The sequence below is a fragment of the Myotis nattereri genome (genome assembly GCF_964212035.1).
Source record: "Myotis nattereri genome assembly, chromosome: 9".
NCBI lineage: Eukaryota > Metazoa > Chordata > Mammalia > Chiroptera > Vespertilionidae > Myotis > Myotis nattereri.
In genome coordinates, this window is record NC_138084.1 from 57,322,371 (window position 1) to 57,346,275 (window position 23,905).

General features: G+C 37.0%; 1 protein-coding gene across 3 annotated transcripts; it reads right to left on the reverse strand.

Annotated features, from left to right (window-relative positions):
* Window positions 1–1,007: 1,007 nt before the first annotated feature.
* CHORDC1 (cysteine and histidine rich domain containing 1) lies at window positions 1,008–23,325 on the reverse strand. Of its 3 annotated transcripts, XM_081098455.1 has the most exons (11): window positions 22,813–23,191; window positions 18,102–18,151; window positions 15,657–15,713; window positions 14,153–14,310; window positions 11,927–12,027; window positions 11,215–11,273; window positions 7,268–7,338; window positions 6,222–6,327; window positions 3,081–3,200; window positions 2,571–2,633; window positions 1,008–2,352 (listed from the first exon to the last, which is right to left on the reverse strand). In XM_081098455.1, the coding sequence occupies exons 1-11, from the start codon at window positions 22,874–22,876 to the stop codon at window positions 2,206–2,208; spliced, it is 996 nt and encodes a 331-aa protein (XP_080954581.1). In that variant the 5' UTR covers window positions 22,877–23,191; the 3' UTR covers window positions 1,008–2,205. The 3 variants fall into 3 exon arrangements, with proteins under 3 accessions (XP_080954581.1, XP_080954582.1, XP_080954583.1); XM_081098456.1 differs by lacking the exon at window positions 2,571–2,633 and having other exon boundaries at window positions 22,813–23,325; XM_081098457.1 differs by lacking the exon at window positions 18,102–18,151 and having other exon boundaries at window positions 22,813–22,998.
* Window positions 23,326–23,905: the final 580 nt, after the last annotated feature.

Below are 23,905 nucleotides of genomic sequence, written 5' to 3' on the forward strand. Positions count from 1 at the left end.
CTCCTCTGTAAAGCTAAACTTACCTAAAAATAAGAGGTTGAAAAGAAAAGCTCAACTTCTTAGGACCTTACTTTATACTAGCAAAAGTGGTAGGCAAGAAAAATAATGTTTCCCATGGTTAGTTTAGCTGTCAAATTAGTTACCAAGTATATAATAAACCTAGCTTTGACTGCTTTGCTATAGTAATTACTCCAAATGCTGAGAAAGACAAAGTCTATTTCTAGAGAAATAACTTAAAGTTAAGCATTTTTAATTTTTTGACAGACTGAAAAAGTAAAACACATTTTACCTAATTATAAATCTGTTGCTATATGTATGTATGTATGAGTTAAAGAGAAGTATCATTTAGATTTTTATCTGGGCAGCAAATTCAGAGGTTCATGGAAATGAAGAACAGAAGGGTCACTAATGTAACCAGACTAAAGACGTATGCTGTATCCAAAAATAATACAAAAGTCAGTGCTTTGTAACTAACTCTTAGGTGTATAATCCACTTGCTTTAAATAATAGTTCAATCACACAGAACACAGTAAGATAGGGTTTGGGGGAAAATAGCCTCAAAGAAGGAAACATAAAAAAGGGGTATATTAATTCATCACCTCAAATCAAAACAATAGCAACCTTTCCCCTAAACAATAAAGATTGCATGTGTCCTATTGAACCCAGGTTCCTAAGTTATGAAAGCTAACTTTACAAAATTTAAATACAATTCACTTGTATACTCTATTTGGAAACCAATTTTACTGCCAAAATATTCTTGCCAGAGTATTTTAGTATCATGAAAGCATAGCTGACATATTTTACATCTTTATTTGTAAGAGAGCTAAGCCATTTAACAATTACATTAACTACATCTAATAGTTATTTATAGAGTGAGATATACTAACTCTTTAACTAAAATTGTATTTCAGCAAATTTTCCATGATAAAAATCCTATTCATCCAGGGGAGAGGGGTGAGGGTTTGGGGGGAGTGGGGGGAGAGGACCACTCAAAGGGCTTAGGAAATAATCATTTTAATCAATGCAAGCATGATTCATGCCCAAAAATTCTGCCAGAGTTTTGGCCTTCATAACATTTTTTTTTCATTTTCTTCATGAGCTTTGCACTACCTCAAAAAGTAATCTATCCCTTAATCGGTTCAATAAGTATAAACAATCTAATATTGTGATACTTATTTAATAAAGTACAACATATAATCAATACTGTATCACCTAGAATTGTCAAACTGTTCATGAAAGCCTAAAAAAAACCCAATAAAACAATTACGCTATTTTATTTAACATGTAATAGCTGTCATAAAGCAAAGCTAAAATATTTAGTTTTCTGAAACTCTAGTGTATTCCCATAATGTACTTCTATAATTTTATATAGTTTACCATCGGGAAAGCCAGATATATATATATTTAGTTTCTCTTTATATGTAATTAAAAATATTAAGAGGGTGTGGCCTATGATTCAGATACAATTTAGCCATCACACCATACCAAGACCTTATAAATAATCAGGAGATATTTAACATTATTGCTTAGTCTTATAAAATGATGAATTTTAAACAAATTCATACCTCTATATTTTTTATTTATAATGTTTCCTGTATTCTTAAGTGATACAGCCTTACAAGTAATATAGGTATTGATATAAAGTTTTTGCAATTAGTTGCAAACAAATTGCAATTTATTAATCAATTCATATATTCTTAAGTAGTTAAGTTACTACACTACCTCACAATTAATCCTCCTACAGAAATTAACTGTCAGAGTGGAAAAAAACATTGTGGAGCTTTAACTTTTAAAGAAAGATTTTCAAGTAGTATAGGAACACAAACTCATGAAAAAACTAATTAAAAAATTGACATTCCATCTTGCTTTACTAATTATGGAATAGAAAGAGATGATACTTTATGTATCTTTTAACACAATATTATACTAAGAACTACTCTATTTATGAGCTATTTTCTAGCTTCTTCAAGTATGGGACACAACTATAGTTCTATTAGGAGAAATGAATAATCAATCTTAAACCGAAAAAATAAAAAATAAAAGGAGGCACAAAAAGATAAACTGACTTTGGCTTTTAAGAACCTACACTGTTGACCCTGAAATACCAGATTCAACTATAACAACAAGAGATTACAGCAGCAAGCGACTACTTCTCCACATATTAAGAATTCTGAAATAGGCAATAACTTTTTATTCCCTCTCAATTTATTCTGTTTTATTTTCTTTTTGCTTTTCCTGGTTTTTGGCTGCAGGCAGTTCAAGGCTTGCCCACTGCATTGGTTCAGCTTTTCTCATGGTGATCTCAATCTTTGTTGCAGTCATAGTTACATAACTTCGCTTTACATCAATCACCTGCAAAATATCAAAGAGAATTAAAGTAAACCTGGGTAGTGTAGTTAGTCTTAGAGGAAAATACTGGTCTTACCTATTTTAATAATAAAAAAAATCCAAGACTCTAATGCCATTTAAATACCTAGATTTCAACTTTTTGGTTAGAATAATTACTAAAGTACTGCCTTTTATTATACAAACGGTATTTTAAATTATTATGCTGGATTCATAATACTTACACCCCATAATTTCACATTTTGATGAAATTCCTTCTCTCCTTCGAATACAATGTGTACATTTAACTGAAAAAGATATTTATAGAAAGCTGAATAACTGATCAAATCCAAACTCAAGGTTTATGATATAAAACAATGATTATGAAAATAAGAATATATTGATAAAAATCATTTAAGCCATTTTAACAAATTGCCAACTGTACTTTTTATCTGAAAAACATCATTAACAGAAAAGAAAAATTATCTGAAGTTTCCCATTGAGAGAACTAAGTACCATATTATTTAATACATTTTCTAAGTTACTACAGTGTCTCCAGAATGCTTCAAATAACTATACTATGTAGAAATTTTCATTTAAAATAGTTCCTGTAAAAGTAATTTCAAACTATTTTTTCAAATGGGAAAGATGAAAAGATCTTACCCTAAAGCCAGTTCAAATAAGAACAATATTACATCAACATAAAGAATAAATGTACAAAGATACTTTTTACTCAGAAATCTTTATGTACTTACCAATGTACTATTTGCGACTACTTGACTAAGTTCTGGAAGTGAATTTTTAGCATATACTGAAATTGTGACTTGACCCCCAGTTTGATGCCAATCATGTCTACATGGAACAACTTTTTTCCCCTGTAATATAAGACAAACTTTATGAATTTACAAAGCTCCACGTAACTTCTTAAAAAGAGGAATATTTTTAAAGAAGACCTATCTAAATGAGAAAAAATTATCATGTAATGCTTTAATGCTTGTAAGAGTAAACTTCTAAAGTTGCCATCAAAAAGTTTGAACAATAAAATATATCATGACACAAAGAATCTTTATAGTTTTATGATTTGAGAACACATGTATTCCTTCCATTTTTTTCTTATAGAGCTGTAAGTATTAACATATTAAAAAATGCAATTTAAGAACTCCTACAAAATTTTATCCAATTTTAAAATTAAGTACAGCCATAAAAACATTTTTGTAGACTGAAGTGAGAGACATTTGCTTAGTGGTATAACCAGATAATATATTAATCTCATGCATGGGAATCTTTATTTTCTACAAATTGGAATTTGGAAAAAAATAATTGACTGATTACAACTATTTGGGTTTTTTTGTTTTGTTTTAAATATATTTTTATTGATTTCAGAGAGGAAGGGAGAGGGAGAGAGATAGAAACATCAATGATGAGAGAGAATCATTGTTCGGCTGCCTCCTGCAGGCCCCCTACTGGGGATCGAGCCTGCAACCCAGTCATGTGCCCCTGACTGGAATCGAATCTAGGACCTTTCAGTCCACAGGCGGATGCTTTATCCACTGAGCCAAACTGGCTAGGGCATAACTATTTGTAATTGAATAATTATTTTCTTCTCATAATAACATGCAGAAAAAGGTGAGAATTTTTGGAAGTAATATTTTGATTAATTATAATTGTGGAAATTATTATCTGCCAGTGGTACATTACTGTTATCAGCAACTATTTTAAAAAGACAAATTGTGATTTGTTTTATAAATGAGGGTTAATTAGTCAAATAATGCAGGAAATTGTGAGGTACTATAGTTATAAAAAACAATATTTACATTTTGGTACAATTATACTAACTGAATTTAAATTACTTTTTTCACTTACATTTTTTTTTTTTGGCCATTAGACCACTGGCTTAGACACTTAATATGTGATATATGTATGCATTAAAAAATAATGAAAACCCTGGATATATCTCAAAATAACTGAAAAAGGGACTCAAACAGATACTTACATGCCAATGTTCATTGTAGTATTATTCACAAGAGCAAAAAAGTGAAAACAACCCAAGTGTCCATCAAGAGATGAATGAAGAGCCTGATCAGTGGGTCAGTCATTGAGCATTGATCCATGAACCAGATTGTCACAGTTTGATTTCCAATTAGGGCACACGCCCAGGCTGCAGGCTCGGTCCCCAGTAGAGGGCGCACAAAGGGGCAACCAACTGATGCTTCTCGCTCATCATTGATGTTTCTATCTTTCTCTCCCTCTCCCTTCCTCTCTTATATCAATTTAAAAAATACATATTAAAAAAAAAAGGGAGAGATGAATGAATAAACAAGGTGTGAGATATATACATACATACACACACACACACAATGGAGTATTATTCAGCCACAAAAAAGAAGTATTAAAACATGCTACAGTGTGGATGAATACTGGAAATATTACGCCAAGTATAATAAGCCAGACACAAAAGGACAAATATCGAATGATTCCACTTATATATCTGGAATAGACTAATTTGTAGAAATAAAAAGTAGGCTGAGGTTACCAATGAACTGGGGAGGAAGCAGAATGGGGAGATATTGATTCAATGGTATAGAGTTTCTGTTTGGATCAAAAACTTTTGGAGAAAGATAGCTGTGATGATTGCATAACACTGTGAATGTACTTAAGGCTACTGAATTTCACACTTAAAATGGCAAATTTTTAAACAATCTGAACTTTTCTCTCACAGAATTTTATAATTCTGCTTACTTTTTTCTATAAACAGGAAAAATAAAGCTATTTAAATTACCAAAAAAAATCTCATCAAGGGTTCTATTCTGAAAAATTTTGCATATAATAAAAAACAACAGTTTTATTTTTTCAAACGAAATCTTTCAAATTTTTGGGCCTTGGAGAAAATACAAGGAGGCTTCACTTTTTTGCTAATAAAACACACCTAGGAGTTTTGTGATTGATGAATTATAATTTGAGGGATATATAGTGTGGGACAAAGGTTTATAGTTGTTCATATGAAAATAATACAACAATTAATAAATAATAATACAAGAATAAATTCTGTGTTTCACGTAATCACAACTGTAAACCTACTTTTGTCCCACCGTGTATTTATAACCTCCAGCCATGTGCTGCTATTAAAAGGCAGGAAATATAGAATACTCAAATGCAGAAGAAACGAATCCCTACAGCAACTGGAAAATTTACAATTACTTTTTAAGTTAAAAGACATATACTGAAAAGGTTTGCCTTCGATTTATCAGTGCCAATGCAGCACATAAATCTAATGACATTACAAAATACATTAGTAATAGCTATTCAACAGTTATTTAGCAATAAATTGCTTGCCTTCTTACAGCTTACTGGGATTTGGGGGAATTATTTGCAGAGCCCCAAGTCTTTTTAAAAAGCTGTCTAGGGAAGTAGGAATTGATGCTTTCTTTTTTCTGCAAGCAGAGGCATTCAAAACAGTTCCAACAAGTCTGCAATCCTCCTCTTTGGCCACCAGATGAAGTGTGTGTGTGTGCATCTGTAAATGGCTGAATGAACTTCTAAAGAAGCCAAAGACAATCAGAGGTCTAAATGATCGATAACATCAAATGAACAGAAAAGTGATTTTTGTTAAAAAAGTGGGAATAAAACACGGAATTACAGAAAAATATGCTCTAATTTCTCTAGGATTAAGTATTTCATAAAAACTTATATACTGGGATCAATATATACAATGACTATCCTGACAAAGGGCATGCTCTGGGAGTTGGACTCAGATTAATTTTAGTTTTTAGGCCCATCAAAACTGTGTGAGAGAGAGACAAACTTTTATTTTTACTCTAAAGACAGGCTAATCTCCGAATTTAAAAAATAACTCAGATGAATATACTTTAATATGTTATCTTGAAAAGGTTACTTACAGCATCTTTTGCCGTCCACATATGTTTCCCTGTTGTACAGCCCTCTTGGGCTAAGAAAGTATTAAAATCAGAAGTTTTTCTTCTACAACAGCTCCAGTATTTCATCCTTTAAATTATCATAGAAAAATTTCAGAAATAAAATCTCACAACCAATTAAGTTCAGAAGTATCGTAGTGACAAATGTGATTTTAAAAAAATCAGTAAGTGTGCAACTTTAGTATCTTAAATCTAAGTAACCAGTTAATATTATCAAAAGATTAATAATTCTAAAACCACAATGCCATTTATTATAACAATTTTGGATCTCCTAAGTAATGGTGCTTAAAAACACCACAAAATTACAAATCAGCTTTTCACTGATAGCTCCAGGGTCCTCATGAAGCTACCAAAGCGTGCTATGACCAAAGGTTTATATCCTCACATTTTAATAACCCAAGAAAATGAAAACATGCAAACAAACTAAAAACTATTGTCTGCACATCTGTGAAGGTCAATCCCCAAGTACTGGGATTGTGAATAATGAAACCCACTATTACATACTTCAGAAAAATCTAACATGAGAAGGCAAAAATTACAGAACTTTGGGCTTGATTTCTGAAGAATAGTGGAAACAGAATGGAAGATTTCAACAGAGTTTTTCTATAAACTACCGGGTAAATAATGAGAGGCTCTCAACTGAGGGCTGTAGACAAGCATGGCTTTTTGCGCACCTCAATGTCGGTGTCATTAGTGCCCAAGGTCAAAAATTATAAATGTCCTGCAATGCACAGAATGGTTCTTCAAAAAACAAAAAAAACCCTATTCAGCTAAAATAGGTATCACATTAAAATATAAAATGAGAAACATGAGGTTTGAGTCACAATGGCCACTTAACTGTAATACTTTTTCAGTTTCTCATGAGTAAAAAGACAAAGCCCACATTTCTAGATTTATTGTAAAGATTACACAATATAAATAAAAATATCTAATTTACTGCATGGCAAATAATGTTTAAAGGCATATTAACTTTTCTAACCTCTACCATAAAGTTTTAATTAGTAAGTTACCCTTCATGGAAAATAGGTACACCAGAATGATATACACAGACTTCTTCTAGACTCTGTAGACCCTGATATGTCTAAAAAAAAAAGAAAAGAAAAAAGAAAAAAAATATTAGCTTCAGACCTCAAAGTTACATTTCACACATATTTGTACTATTGGGCACCTTTATAAACTATGAAAATGCTCAAGAAATAACATAACCTAGAACAGTCACAAATTCACCCAGGCCATTTCAATAAGAAATGAAAAATGATTCCTGTTTGAATAGGCTTACGTTTCAGTCCCCTATGAAAAAGGCAAATAGAAAAGTAGGCAATAGGATGTATTAATATGCTTTCAGACCTTTGGGTAGGAAGTCATGTCCAAGCATATTGAGGTATTTAAATTTACAGAATATTAAAACCAAGAGATTAGGAATCTCATCAGAAATGTAGTTAGTTACAGTATGATTTATGTGCATAGTAAAGTCTGTGTGGGCATTATGAATTAATATGGAAAACCTAGTAAACAATTCTGCAAGTTCTAGAATGATGATTTCTTATCCCTATGAAGGGTAAAATGAGCTGCAGACGTGTGTGTGTGTATCTCTCCCCTCTCCCCTCTCCCCTCTCCCCCCCCCCCCCCCCCCTCTCTCTCCGGGATTTGTCTGGAAGATCCGGACCCCATTACTGCTATAGGTGAAGGCTCTACAGATGAATTCACAAAAAGTTATGTTAATAAAACATAGATGCAGCCAGTAGTTTATTTTCTATTTTGATATTTACTGTAACCACCTACAGTACAGAAAATAAAATTCTGTATATTTACTCTTTTGTAAATCCAAAGTCCTGGGTGTGTGTATCTCCTAAAGATATACCATAAGTACATGAAGCTCAGTATGTTGGATTCTGAACTTATCACCATGCCTCCCAAACCTATTTGTCTTCCGACCTTATTTGATGGCACCATATCAATTAAATCTCCCAAAACAAAATTCTGTATGTCCTCTTCGATTTTTCCTCTCCCTCCAATCATATTCAGTCTATCAAAAACTGTCAATTTGACTTAAAAATACCAATTTGACTTGCTAATAACTTTTCTCATGATCACCACCAGATTTTAGGCAATGAGACGGATCGTATCTCGAAAAACTCGTTAGTCGGGACACTCGTAAGTCAAGGCCCCACTGTATATCCTTTTCCTTTCTGTCCATTTACAGAACTATCATTGTTTTTCAAAATTCATCCAGGACATCTTCTTTGTGTGTCTCTTTCTTCACTATCCTACCATTTGCACTGACTCTCCTACCCCAAGAATTATCATTTATCTACTACTTCTACCTTTGTGAAGATGTTTATATTTCCATCCCTAAATGAGCAAAGTAATCTCAAACTTAACATGAGGATAAACTATAAACCTGCTCCCCCTAACCCTGTCTTCTTTCTTCATCAATGTTCCCCCAACCACCTACATGCTAGAGACACAAGCCCCCTTCCTTCACTTCCAGTTCATTAGCAAGTCCTACTAATACTTCAAGATATCATTCATTCTACATACATCTGCCATGTGCCAGGCACTGCTCTAAGCACTCAAAATACAGCAAAGAGCAAAACAAATATAATCATTTCCTTGTAAACTTTAAGGGAAGGAGGGGAATGGAAAGCTCGATGGAACATTAGCAAAATAAACACGTAAAATAAGTAGTATGTCATAAGGTGTTAAGGACTAAGGAGAAAAAAAGGAGTGGAAATACTGGAGGGCATGCAATTTTACATAGAACAGGTGGGGAAAAGCCTGAGATGTTTGATTACATTCCACATTTAACCACTTCTAAAGAACATACTTTCCAGTCTCACTGCTTGGTCTCCCACAATAGTACCCTAGATTTCCTTCTTCAAATTCACTCTTGCCCCATTATACTTGCTACTCAAGCAGCCAAAGACAAATTTTTTAAACCCCTCCTTAAAACAGATAATAGCTTCCCATTTTACTTAGAATAAAGCCCAAACACCTCACTGTGGCTTTTAAGGACCTTCATAATGTTGCCCACCTCTCTTTTCCACTACTTACTTACACACCTTTGTCCAAGCCCCACTGACCTTTCTCATAATTCTTTGAACAGACAAGCTCTAAAGACTCTATACATGCCGGGGTCCAACCCCAGCAGGTCCAGGGGTCCCCAAAGGTGTGGACGGAGTCGGCGAAGAAGGAATGACATGGAGACAGTGTTCAGTTGATCAGCAGCCTAGCCAGGATCTCTAGCCAGGATCTCCAGCCAAGTTCTGTTCAGGATCTCCAGCGAAGTTCTGGTTAGGATCTCCAGCCAGGTTCTGTGTCCATGTTCTCTTGCTAGGTTCTCCAGCCAGGTTCTGTAGCCATGTTCCCTCGCTAGGTTCTCCAGCCAGGTTCAGTCACCAGGTTCTAGTCAGGTTCTCTTGCCATGTTCTATCCAGGTTTTGTAGCCAGGTTCTGTCTCTAGGTTCTTCAGCCAGATTCTCTCGCTAGGTTCTGTGGCCAGTTTCTGACCAGGATCTTTTGCCATGTTCTCTCGCTAGGTTCTGTCTCTAGGTTCTGAGGCCAGTTTCTGTCCAGGATCTTTTGCCATGTTCTCTCGCTAGGTTCTGTCTCTAGGTTCTGAGGCCAGTTTCTGTCCAGGATCTTTTGCCATGTTCTCTCCAGCGAAGTTCTTCTGTCTCTAGGTTCTGTGTCTAGGTTCTGTGTCTCTTGGTTCTGTCTTCTAGGTTCTGTCTTGTTACATCTGTATTTATACCAGTTGATTCCAATCCTATCAATCTCTATTCCAAAGGTTAGGGCGTTTCTTATCTCCATTCCAGGGAGTAAAGATTATGTAGCTTAAGCATGATTGTTCGTAGTTAAAGTGATTACCCGCCTGGCACTTAGTTAAGGGGTTTTATTCCCTCCCTAACTTCACGGGAAAATCCCTACCTGGGGAAACAACCTTTCTCAGAGACCTTGGTTAAAACACATAGTGCCAAGAAGGTGAGCAAACATATTAAGAACAGTATGCCATATATGCCAGGTCCCTTGAAACAGCAAGCATGGACCAGCTCCCGGCATATACATACTACTCCCGAGTCTACTCCAAAATTTACTTAACTCATCCATACATAATTCAGATTTTTGACTTAGTGTCACCACTTCATAAAAGATTTCCCTGACATTCTAATTTTAATAGCTTCCTTCTGCCCTGACCAGTTTGGCTAAGTGGATAGAGCATTGGCCTGCGGACTGAAGGGTCCCGGGTTTGATTCCATGGGCATTTACCTCGGTTGCGGGCACATCCCCAGTGGGGGGTGTGCAGGAGGCAACTGATCAATGTTTCTCTCTCATCGAGTTTCTAACTCTCTATCCTTCTCCCTTCCTCTCTGTAAGAAAATCAGTAAAATATATTTAAAAAAATAAAAAAAAATAGCTTCCTTCTATTTCTTTATCTTCATAACTATCTGAATTCATTTTAATTATCTACCTGTTGTTCTTTCCTCTAAACTAGACTATCAGGTTCACAAGAACAGAGATTTCTGCTTTAATCTACTATGTTCCTAGACCTTAAACAATGTCTGGCCCATAGTAAACTCTCAGTGAGAGTGCTGACTAAATTAGGATTTTAGTGGGGCCTTGACTTAAGAGTGTTCCGACTAACGAGTTTTTTGAGATACCAGCTGTCTCTCGGCTGATTTTTTGCATTGAGTTGATAGAATAATTTGAGTTAACCAGCTCAGTCTCGGAACGAATTAAACTCATTAAGTCAAGGCCCCACTGTATTTAATCCTATGACTCTATCAGATATGCTCCTCAGACAGTCCCTTATCAATGTTCACAAGCCACAGTCATAGTACAGTGTCCAACATGTAATAGGCAAACAAATGTGTGTTGAACTGATTTATAAAATTACACTTTTTCCCAACATTAATATTTTACTTCCATGACTCAACACAAATTTTACAATAAATACCTTTGTACACCCTCCATTTTTACATGAAGTCCCAATCTTAATTTCATCACTGTCTTCTTCTGAAACAAAAAAATCAAACGAGAAACATTAAAACAGAGCACTTTACTGTAGTACCATTCTTGAAAAGTAACCATTTCCATAAAACAAATATTTTTTAAAAATAATCTAATTACAAAAAATGAACATATTAAAATTAAATAAATTGCAATTAGGCATTTTAGGTAACTAAGTTTTCTATGTGACCTTTCGTGTATTTAAAACGCTAATATGCCGACTATTGTGATTAGGTTTTACCGATATCTCTAAAAAGCTATGGGACACATTTCTATTCTTAATTCAGTATTAGATCCAATATCTTAACTTGTTTGAAAGAGAAATCATGAAAGGGTACTTTCCTCCCATGGGTATCAAGTATAGGTCAGAGAATATATTTTATCTAGTGTACAAGGAAACATTTACAATCATCAAAGAAATTTATCTTACTGTTTAAAAAATAATGAATTGAAGAAGAAAAATAATTTAATTTTTTAAATAAACCACATACCCATTCTGTGTTATTACTGGCATTTAAAAAACAAGTTAGTTCTTTACTACAATGTGCTACATATATATTTTTTATATTTATATTCAGTAAATGATACAGCTCCTTTTGCTTTTAGATAATTGTTTAATTATACAAAAAATAATTGCAACATACAAAACAAAATCTTACCTTTGTTTTCTTCATTCCCAGATGACAGTTTAAGTTTATCAAGTGCTTGTTTTAGGGAGGCAGATACTTTTAATTCCAAATTTGTCATTGGTTCATCTGGGCTGGAGAATTGTGAAATTTTATTATAATCATTGATGTACTAAAATATTTATTTGTACTAAAAATAAATATATTTACGAGCCTATTTATGGAAAGAAGCCAAATCATGTGTGAATCAAGATTTTCCCATTATAAATTTTTTAAATTGATTTTTAGAGAGAATAAGGGAAAGAGAGAAACATCGATGGGTTGCCTCCTCACAGGGCCCTACCAGGGATTGAACCTGCCTCCTTTTGGTGTATGGGATTAGGCTCTAACCAACTGAGCCACACCAGCCAGGAGAAGTTTTTCCAAATAACTGCTATAATGTATGAACATGTGTAAGTTTTAACAGAAAAGGTTCTGATATTAAAATATTAAGTCTCAAATAATCATGGTATTGCCAACAGAATAAATTAATCAACAGGCTAATGGGAAGGAAATAAAGAGTGGCAATCCAAGTTTGTCAAGGTGTGTGTACCCAAGAAAGGGACCATGATGTACTTTTATGTTCCATGCCTAAGCAAAATGCTGAGTATATAATAAACAAGCAATAAATATGTACTAAGTGAATCATATTCCTACTGGTGAAGATAATTCACTTTGTGTGGATACTGATATTATCTATAAATTCAGATGTATCAACAGGCAACTTTAGTAGAGTTAATAAAACAGTACAGCAACCCCTAGAATTTTATATGATTAAGTGACGTATGTACGATCTGTTTAAGGCCACTCAATAGATATTAAGACTATCAATAAACGCAGGAATAAAATTATAAATCCTAAGTTATTCATTCTATATCCGTAATGAAATAAAACCTCTGATGTAGGAGGCCATTAACAAAGTACATAAAAACCTCAAAATCTCTACAATACCACCAAATTTAGGATAAAATATTTATCTCACTTCCTCTAAAGTAAAATTAGTAGTAGTCCATTATTTAAAGAAAATAGTAACTCATATTGACAATTATAGTATTATAAGTACACTGTAATACTTAAGGAGTCATGCAACAATTCTTGTATTTTTCTGATAATTAAAAAAAAACTTTTTAGACTGCCAAGCAAGGCATTTGATAAAGTCTCTCATGATTTTTAATAAGGTGAAGTTAGAATAAAACTCATTCTAAGTAGTTTGCTTAAATAATCAAATATTCAAAAAGTCTCTTAGGGTTCTTATCTTGGTCTGATATAATTCAATATGCTATAAATTTAAGTAAGATCAATAAAGGAAAAGCTGGGAAACCCTAAGTCTATAGTGTAAATAAAATATCAACAGGAGCCTTATTTGAGGCCAAAGTCCAATCCATTTTTTGATTCTTGTACTTTGGTTCTAAAACAATTCAGCACTCAAGTGCAACATGAAGAAGACCTGGTCTAACAGCGGCACCCCATATGCATGTACAGGAATATAAGATTGAGTCTAGGTGAGTATGAAGAATCTATATAATCCTACTGAGCAAGAGTGCTTTAACAGATATCCTATCGAAATCAAATACATTAAAAACTTTAACAGAAATGCTATCTAAATCAAAGTCAGTAATAATGAGATTAACAGTTTCAGGCATCTGAAAGTAAGAAAGATGGCACTAGGCTTCTAAGTGACAAAATATAGACAAATAAAAAAGAGACTTTGGCTCAATGTGAAAATCACATACTGATCTAGTAACAATATCATAGACCCCTTTGAAATAAAAGGACATTCTTCTTTACTAAATTTGAAAGGGAACTAAAAATTTTTCTGTCAAGAATGTCCTAAAAGATATTCAAGAAACAGTAAAGAAAATGAGAAGGAAGACCTCTAAGTTCTTTTTCAACTCAAACTGATGAAAAGGGCAATTCCTGTACAGAATCTCTCAATGTCACAGTGAGAAAGACATAAGCCAAGGCACAAGGCGGATGTGTGGCTCCTCCCCCCACCATAACTATGATGGTACAGTGACCAACTCTGCAATTAAGTTTACTGAGTACAGGGCCTCAAACTGAGGAGGAATAAAAATAAAAGATCTATCTAAAGGAAAACCAAATGGTAAAAAAGATGGTGACCCAAACAACTGTTACAAATGTAATTATGCAAATCCATAATACTAAGAACAAATGCTATTATTCAAGTGTGACAAAAATATACAACTGTAAAGCATGTACCTTGGTCTCTTTATTGCTTCTACTGGTTTAGGGGCTTGGATGATGTGCTCCTGAAATTTGGGTTTCAATTCAGATAGTTCTTTCTTCTCAGTAGTCTTGACTTCAGGTTTGACTGGCTCAGGTGGCTTTTCACTATTATGCCTACCTTTTGTACAGCCCTGTTAGTGAAAGGTATTCATTAAGAGTTGCCCTCTCATCTATTTCACATGCCTTGATAAAAATACTATTTTTAATTCTTTATTAATAAGTCCTCTTGTTCACTTTTATCATACTGACTTATTTTAAGAAACTAAAAATAAGACTACAAATCTGCTTTTATTTGTAAACTAGAGGCCCGGTGCACGGATTTGTGCACACTGAAAGGAAATTAATTAGATCATGGCTGGCGGAGCGGGACTGTGTGAGACCAGCTGGACACACCTCCCAAAATCCCTCCCAAGCTGGCCACACCTGGGGTGGCGCCAGGGCTCGAAGGGTGTCTGCAGAGTGAGTGGGATCCTTCCAGCAGGTGGGGTCCCACAGCCTGGCCTGCAGGGATCGGGGCGAAACCTGCAGTCTGACATCCCCCAAGGGGTCTCGGAGTGCAAGAGGGAACTCTGCAAAGTTGCTGTCGCTCAGCACTTCCTGCATTTAGCATCTGCTCCCTGGTGGTCAGTGTGAGTCATAGCTACTGGCCAGTCACTTAGCCTTTTATATATATAGATATTATATCTGAATAATGCATTTTTTTTTAAAAAAAGCTTCTGAATAACATTTCATAAATATCTACTTAACTATTAAACATACAGCACAAACTTCTTGTTAATAGGAAACAAATTCTGGAGATCTCACAAAGAGAATCCTATAAATTATTTATAAAAAAGGGCCTCAATCTGATTCCCAGTTCTGATACTAACTAGCTCCATGATCTTGAACAAATTAATTAATCTTCTGAAATCTCAGTTTTCTCATCAGTACAGGAGATAATGGTAAGATATTTTTTGAGAGGACTAAATAAAATAATAGAAAACGTGGCACGTCTGGCAGGTGGCAAACATTCAATAAATGCTAGCTACCTTTTCCATATCCCACTGAGCCATACATACATTTTAACATCTCTGAAACCATAATATTAATGACACATCAATTAACAGCTCTAGTTTCCTTTCTTACAAGTATATAAAATAATGGTACATTTCCATGGTATCTTTGACTTGATAAAAATGTATTGTTCCTAACTGAAAATGCATTAAATTGTTACCTACCGTCTTCCATCTTCCTGATGTTCCTTTAGGACTACTTACATCAAGCATAAATCAAAATGGGAAACTTGAAATTTTAATCTCTAGAACAGGTAGGTAAATTCCTACTTTTTAAGACTCTAGGAGGGAGGTGAGCTCCATTAAAAAAAAAGAAAATGATCTGCAAGTTAACAGGGCCTCGTCTGAAATCAGACTCCTTAAATCTGGAGCTTCGCAGAATATGTACTCTTCAGGAGATAATCTAGAAAAAATTTAATACTTACTACAATGCTTAAAAAATCAGTAAAATCCGTTGTTCTTCTCGTACAGCAAGACCAACCCTATGAAACATGAGAGAAAAAAAACAAACCTGAAAACCGAATTTGCATGAGAACCACAACCGAGTAAAATACTCTACTTGTACTTATCTTCTTGAATCCTGAAGTGACTTGCATATATATTTATGTAGTTCAAAAATTTCTTAAAAATAAAGTGAAGTGCTTTATTTTAAAAATCTGGTAAACCAGAGAAATAATTATAGTAACCTAAGCATTGTTAGATCTTTGAAGGTTAAATGATCTTTTCAGTCAGGAAACATAAAAATATAGAAATTGTTATCAACTGTGTTAACGTCTGAACAAAGTATCAACTGCTCATCAAAAAATGACTTTATGTTTAATTCCAATGTAGTACAGAGAATGCGGAAATAAAAAGGCAGCAAGACTTTGGAGGCCTGAAATATAGACTAAGGGCCAGCTTTGCACATACCCATCTGGGTCTCACACCACTCCTCTCATCCAAATACACTGCTTGAAGAATTTGGTAGTGATTTTTTTCACAATATGCACTTAGAGGTGTTTTGATTTTGTTTTTTTTAAAGAAAAAATTAATACATTTCCTTTATTTTGAAATGTAATTCTTTTTTATTCTAAATTGAGATAGAGATGAAGAGTTACTACAACCTTATATAGAGGGTTTAAATAGCATTAATAATATAGTCATCAGAGAAGATATTCCATGCAAGAAAAGGCTTTACTGTCTTAATTACATATGAAGAATTTTATCTAGTATATGCTGGGGATACTGGTCTACATAGATTATATAGACTAGTTGTTCCCAAATGCCAATCTAGGATCCATGGTAGTCCTCAGTAAAATGAGAAAAAATGAAGGATAAATTTAAGTATATGAGTATAAGATTCCTGTTGTTTCTTAGGAAGGATTGTCCTTTTCTCTAAATATACCTCTTCTAAGTTGAATATTAAAATGTTCTTTCTTTTGTTATTGCAATGTTTAACATCTTACTTGATCAACTATAAAACTGGCAACAGTAGACACTATATTGACTTAATTTGTCTAAAATCTACTGAGCTGTGAATCCAGTAGTCTTAGAAAGTCTAGGTCTTCAAGAAAATGTTTATAGAGACAATAAACAGTAGGATTGGAATAAAGAGAAATAAAGTACTTCAAAGTAAAATCATTAACATTAATTAATCAGAATAACTGACAATGTTTAGTAAAAAAGAGTGATGGACTGAATGACTGGAAAGTTAGTGATATCTAGCAGGAGCAAGATTGAGGGGCAGGCTATTTTTGGAATAAGGGTCCACCAGTTTGCAGTTGCCAATTACACACATAAATGGAAATATGTTGTAGAAGCCATAGAGGTAACATTTAAGGGAGAGGAGTGAATTAACAAAATGAGAGAAAGTAGGAAGTTGAAGACTGAGAAGCAAAGAATGACAATGGTTAATAAATTGGAAGAAAACATCAAGGAAAAGAAAAAAGAAAAACATACAGCAAGAAAACTAAACTTAGAATAAATGGTAGTCCAGGAAAGCTAAAGCATCCGTCACTCCTGGAAAAAAAAATTTTTTTCCCAGTTTCCATCCTTACAAGTTTGTAAAAAGGCTAAAAAAGCCATGAGGAGGAGTCAGGTCTCAATTTCCGCTATTATTTGTTCCGTTTCCCTCGCTGAGAACTAATCAGAATAACATAAACTTGCTATTTGCTTGTACATCTTTGTTTATAGTTGGCTATCGAACAGATAAACGTCAAAAAAGATTATACTCTCTGAAAGGTATAATTAGAAATTCAAAGGGATCAACAATATTTAAACATTCAAGGAGACTGTTAATGTTCCTAAGAACAAGTAGCCACACCTAAAACCATGGCAGTCATGCTGCAACATTTTCTTTTTAAGATATAGAATGGGAAATGTACCATATTATCATACATTTTAAAAGGCCAAAAAACTCACCATGAAAAGCCTGGACAAACAACATTCTATTATTTCACTACTTCTCCAGATCAAAGAACAGGTGGGAAATAGGTGGCATCTCTTTCCTGTTGACTTTCACTCTAAAGTTACATTCCTGTCCCGAGATTGGCACCATTAAGTGTTTATAACAATCTTTCCTAAAATCAGATCTGCTCTTATTAGACAGCAGCTGTCTGCAGATTGAGATTAGGATTCAAAACTTATTTTCATTTCCCTTCAAAATTAGGAAAGTGAAGAAGTGAGGGGTATAGAAAATGAGTTGGGATAGCAATAACAATTTTATAACTGGAAAAGTTCTGCCCCTGCATTTAGTGGGGTACTTGCTTAAATCATCCCAAAATGGTCATTAAGAAAGCAGAGTCACAAAAGATGAGAAAATATATATTTAGCATTACAGCTCTAAATTTACTCGATAAATACAAAGAGGGTGAAATATATCAAGTTCCTACCTTTACTGCATCATGAAAGACTGGTACACCTGGGTGGTATGTGCAAGCATCTGGCCAAAAACAGAGAAGAAAAAAATACTACTTTATAATAAAGAAATAACGTTATTTCTGTCAGGTGTTAACATTTGGTTATTGTAGTTGTGAATCTTCACACAAGGATATTTTCCCATTGATTTTTAGAAAGAGTGGAAGGGAAGGAGGGAGGGGGGAGGGAGGAAAAGGGAGGGAGAGAGAGAGAGAGGGAAGGAGGGAGAGAGAGACAGACAGACAGGCAGACATTGATTGGTTGCCTCAGGGGCAGGATTGAGCCTACAATCTAAGTACATGCCTTTAAGGAGAATCGAACCCTCAACCCTTCAGTCTGCAGGCTAATGCTCTATCTACTGAGCCAAACCTGTTAGTGCTCAGGTGTTAACATTTTCTTTCCAAATGCAGGTAATACTTTTCCTTTAAAAATTCACTAATGCTCAAATATAATGCATGGCACACGGTGCTTAATATAACACTGTATTAAAATAGTAATAACATTCTAATTCAGGAGCGTGATAGCTATAGGTAAAAATAATGCAGAATTGTTCAAGTATAACAAATTACATTCTATATTCCTCTAATCTTTGTAGTAAAATTTTGGTACCAAAACTTTAAACTCCAAGATTTTGACTGTTATCTTTCAATTCTGTTTTTATAAAAATACTATCAAACTTTAAGATTACCTATGAGATAATCTTAGGACAGGAATGAAATAGCAAAAAGATATTTTAGAAGAATAGGTTCAAAAGTTTTAAAACTGTTGTAATATCTAATTTCTAATTTAACTTTCATAAACAGGTATTAATTCTTAGAGATGAACCTCATTAAAAAGAAGCTGAAGTTCTACAGTCTATTTCAGCCGTGGGCAAACTACGGCCCGTGGGCCAGATCCGGCCCGTTTGAAATGAATAAAACTAAAAAAAAAAAAAAGACCATACCCTTTTATGTAATGATGTTTACTTTGAATTTATATTAGTTCACACAAACACTCCATCCATGCTTTTGTTCCGGCCCTCCGGTCCAGTTTAAGTACCCATTGTGGCCCTCGAGTCAAAAAGTTTGTCCACCCCTGGTCTATTTTCACCGATTGTTATTCTATATTTCCTTATACCTTTCTTCATCGCACCACCAATTTTTACCCAACTCGCTCATAAAAATGGGCTTTAGTACAGTTTGCAGTACGGACCATTACGCTTAAAAAAAAGTCACATAATAGACAGACACACTTATTGAGCCTAGGAAAAAAGCAGGCCAGTTCCATACCTGTGTAATTTTCTTATAAGATGTTTTGCCCAGCCTTCATGTCTGTTTGGATTTCAATAGTTACAACCTCTCATTCCTGGTGTTGATTAAATACTGGTACTTACGGAAATCTCCCTATCCCCGCTTTAACAGCCAATATGGTTTCCCAACTTAGTAACCAGGTGTTATCTAGATACTATGCTAGCAAACAGAACAAGAAAGTGTCAAGTATTTTCATGACACAGTAAATAAACCCATGGATATGAAAGAAGCTATTAATTAAGGGTAGTAATGGAATTAAGGACTAAAAAAGGAGGTTCGAAGTAGAAATGAAAGTGCAGAGGGATAGGAAATTGAGAGGGTAATCAATGTAGTGAATAGAGACGTTTAAAATGCCAAATTTAGAGAGTGAGGGGCATAAATGCATAACAGTAAGAAGCAGTATCATAATAATGGTCAGTTTGGGCAGAATAGCAGCAGCAACCAGTCAGGTCTTAACCATACAACTAGTATGAACAGAATCGGAAAACACTGTTTTCAAAAGTAAGCAACAAATAGATGGACAATGTCCTCTCTAGCCTTTTTGTATCATGTTTACCAGGTTTTCTCCAAGTAATACTTTATGCGTAAGGAGTTACAACATGGTAGTGGTTAAGAGCCAAGGGCTTTGAACATTGGAACTGACCCGGCTTGAATTCTGGCCTGCCTCTTGGCAGCTGTTTCCATCTTCTCGTCTATGTGGACTAAATGAAATGCTGCTTGTGAAGTGGTGCTTTGTCCGTCCGGAATAACTGTTTAACATATGCAAGTTACCAGTCAGGCTTCCTTTAAAACACTCATTTAGTTAGCTGTGTTTCAAACTGAAATGTTCTATCAGCTTAGAAGAATCTTGTTATTTAGTCAATACTGTACATGTCAGACCTCTCTCGTTATACAGAACTTTCTCCCAACATAGTCCACGGTTCACCCTTTGCTGTTGTCTTCTACTCTCTATCTCCCTTTTCTTCACTTTCCATTCTATCAATCAACCTACTGGAATACTTATTCTGTCTCTAAATCAGGGGTGGGGAACCTTTTTTCTGCCAAGGGCCATTTGGATATTTATAACATCATTCATGACTTGGCAACATTATCAACTTAAAAATCAGCCTGCTATATTTGGTCAAACATTTAATTAACTCACCCCTAATGCCTTGGCAGGGCCAGATGAAATGATTTTGCGAGCCTTACACTGCCTGCTGAATGCTCCCCACCTCTGCTCTAAACAATCCCCATTTTGCTAAAGCAAGTAATTTTAGGCACCTTTTTGGCGCTCCCAGCTGATTTTGGTGCTGATCACACGATCCTTGAGACCGTCTATTCCAGTGGTTCTCAACCTTGGCTGCACATTAGAATCATCTGGGAATCTTTTTAAAAAAAAATCCTGATTTCTGGCCAGGTGATTCTAATGTGCAGCCAAGGCTGAGAACCACTGATCTACTCCTCTGGCTTTCCTGTACCCCACCCCCAATCTCTTTTTGTACCATTCGACACACACGGAGCTGACTTCCAAAAAATGGTGTATCTCTTATTTTTAACACCCTATAAATAAACATACTGTCTGGTACAACCAAGCATCAGCCTTTCACCATTATTTAGTGTTAAGTTAAAGTAGAACACATGCAGACACTAAAGCAGCATACTTTTTTTTTTCTCACCAGAGGATATTTTTCCATTGATTTTCAGAAAGTGGAAGAGAGAGGGAAAGACAGAGAGAAATATCGATGTGAGAGAAACACATCGATTGGCTGCCTCCTGCATGAGCCCCACCAGGTCCCAGGCATGTGCCCCTGACCAGAATCGAACCCGGGACCCTTTGGTCTGCAGACCAACGCTCTACCCACTGAGCAAACAGGTTAGGGCAAGACAGTTTACTTTTCACATAGACTGCCAATAGCAGAGGGCTTTCAAACCCCTCACTGCCCAATTATATCATCACCGAACTCTCACAAGTTCCCCCTTGAATAACTGAACATTAATATCATTAAAATGTCAACAACAATCGCTTGAGTATTGTACAAAGATTGGAGAGTCTTGCCAAACGCTCTTATTTTAAGTGATGTTACCAATTCACCTGTGCACCAAGATAAATATTTTAGAGATCTCAGAGGTGGAAACTATTTTAAAAAACCTGGAATTTAATCTCCTTCACAACGTGGAACCATGTTGCTACCGTGTTGAACTCAGCCTCTCTGAATAATACCTACTTCACTGCGTTGTTGTGAAAATTAAAATGAGATAATGTTATAATGTCTGGCACATAGAAAACAGACACTAAGTGCTAGAGCTGAATTTGAATAAGTGTCACCTCCCTCAATATTCAAATAGCCAAATCACTTTTTTATCCCATTGGCCCATCAAAATTCAAGTTCGTTGATCACTTTCTATTTTCCCTCTAGTCTAGTGACTAACTTTTACTTTACATCCTTAATGCTACACGTGGCGTGTGGAGTTAATTCGATCACTTTATCCATAAGATGGCATGTTATTTCATTCATTTTGGTTAGTCTTCACCGGAGGTGATTTTTCCCATTGATTTTGAGAGTGGAAGGGGGGGGGGGGAGGGGGACACATCCACTGGTAGCCTCCCGCACGCGCCCGACAGGGGCCTGGAGGGAACCTGCCGCCCGGGTACGTGCCCCTCGACCGGGAAACGAACCCGCGACCCTTCGGTGCCCGGGGCGAGGCTCTAACCACTGACCCACACCGACCAGGGCGAGAGGGCGTGTTACTAAAATGGAAAGGCCGGGGCAAAAGCACCCAACACGACCACAGCTGTACCACCCACCGGGGCGGATGTACCCAATCTTAGGAGATGGAGAATAAATGTTCCTGAGCAAGCACACTTACAGGAAAGTAAGTCTACCAGACACGCCGCAGGCCGGCCTTCAGACAAATAAACTTCTGCACGGATACAACCAGGCCGAGCTGAAATGCGGGGCTCACCCGCCCACGGCCCAGGCCTCCTGTCTCTGCACGCACACACAATCTCTCACACACACACACACACACACAATCTCACACACACACACACACAATCACACACACACACACAATCACTGCAGATCGACCGCCCGGGGAGACCGGGGCGCCGGGCTGCCTTTTGCTTCCTCCAAGAGAGGCGGCTGCAGGTCAAGGTGTTCGCACTCCCAGGTCAATTACACAGTGAGCGGCCGGGAAACACCTGCGGCCGCGGGGAAAGCCGCCCCGGGGTGCGGGCGGCGGACACCGGCTCCCGCCGAGGGTTCCGCGCACGTGGGAGGCGCTGCCAGGGGGCCCGGGGGGGACCCGATCGGGGGCAGCGCGGCGATGGCTCGCGGGGGGACCCAGGGCACCGTGGGCCCGCGGGCGTCCCCGGGTGCAGGGGAGCGGGGAGCGCAGGCTGGCGCGTTTCTCTTACCGTCGGAATTGCTCTCGGCATCGAAGCGCTGGCCGCAGCCCCGGTTGTAGCACAGCAGGGCCATCTCCGTGCCCAGCGACCGAGGCAGGAGCAACGGCGGGGCCGCAGGGCGGTGCGCGAACAGGTCCCGCCGCGAGCACAGCTCGGTCTGCAGGGCGGCAGCCGGCTTCCGGAAACGGCCGCTTTCGGGTCAGGAACCTTCGCGAATTTTCCGGTCGCGCAAGCGCAGAGATGGGGGGTGCGGGGGCGGAGGAAGAGGGAGGGGCGGGGCTTCGGCCGGGGCGGGGCTTCGGCCGGGGGCGGGGCTGCCACTGGTCCGGGTCAGACTCCGGCGGTGGCGGCCGGAGCTGCAGGCTGGGAAGTGAGCCCCGCTGTTACCGGAGAAACGTTGATCGCGGAAAGCCCGGGCGTCCGAGGGAGGGACCGGCTGTTCGTGGCTCCTTGTGGGCTGCGGGTGACTCCGCAGACACTGCCCTCTTACCCCCAAGACTGCAATTACACACCGTTGTCCCTGGTTTTCCCCAGAACGTGGAGAGGATCTGCAGACTCGTGCGATTTTCCTGCATCCTCTGCCCGGGGCGAGGTTGCTCAGTGATGGATGAGAGGAGCGGTGGCCCACGCTTCCCGTGTGTGTGTGTGTGTGTGTGTGTGTGTGTGTGTCCGTCGTCTTCATTCTGAAGCTCTGAAGAACTGTGGGCAGTGGGAGCGATTTTACTAACAGTCATTGGGGTCAAGCCGCTGTGCAAATGCAAAGCGCTCAGAGACCAGGGTATCAAAGAAAAGAATGGATCCAAAGCAGTGCAGGAAATGGTCGCTATTGCTCCAAGACCGGGGGTAACTGTTGCTCTTTCATGTGAGTTTCCATTTAATTAGTTTGTCAGTACATGATCCTTCAACCTTGGGACCTCTAGTGAGAGTTCATCAAGCGCCTTGTAAATCGCAGAGTAATACACTAGCAGGCACACGCCTAGGACTCTAGCTCCGACTTGGATACCTGCCCAACGCTTTTAGGTAACAATATTAAAATAGTAGTTTTTCAGTAGAAGTAGAAAGCTATACCATGTTTTTAGTGATCCCAAGTGTGTTAATGAGA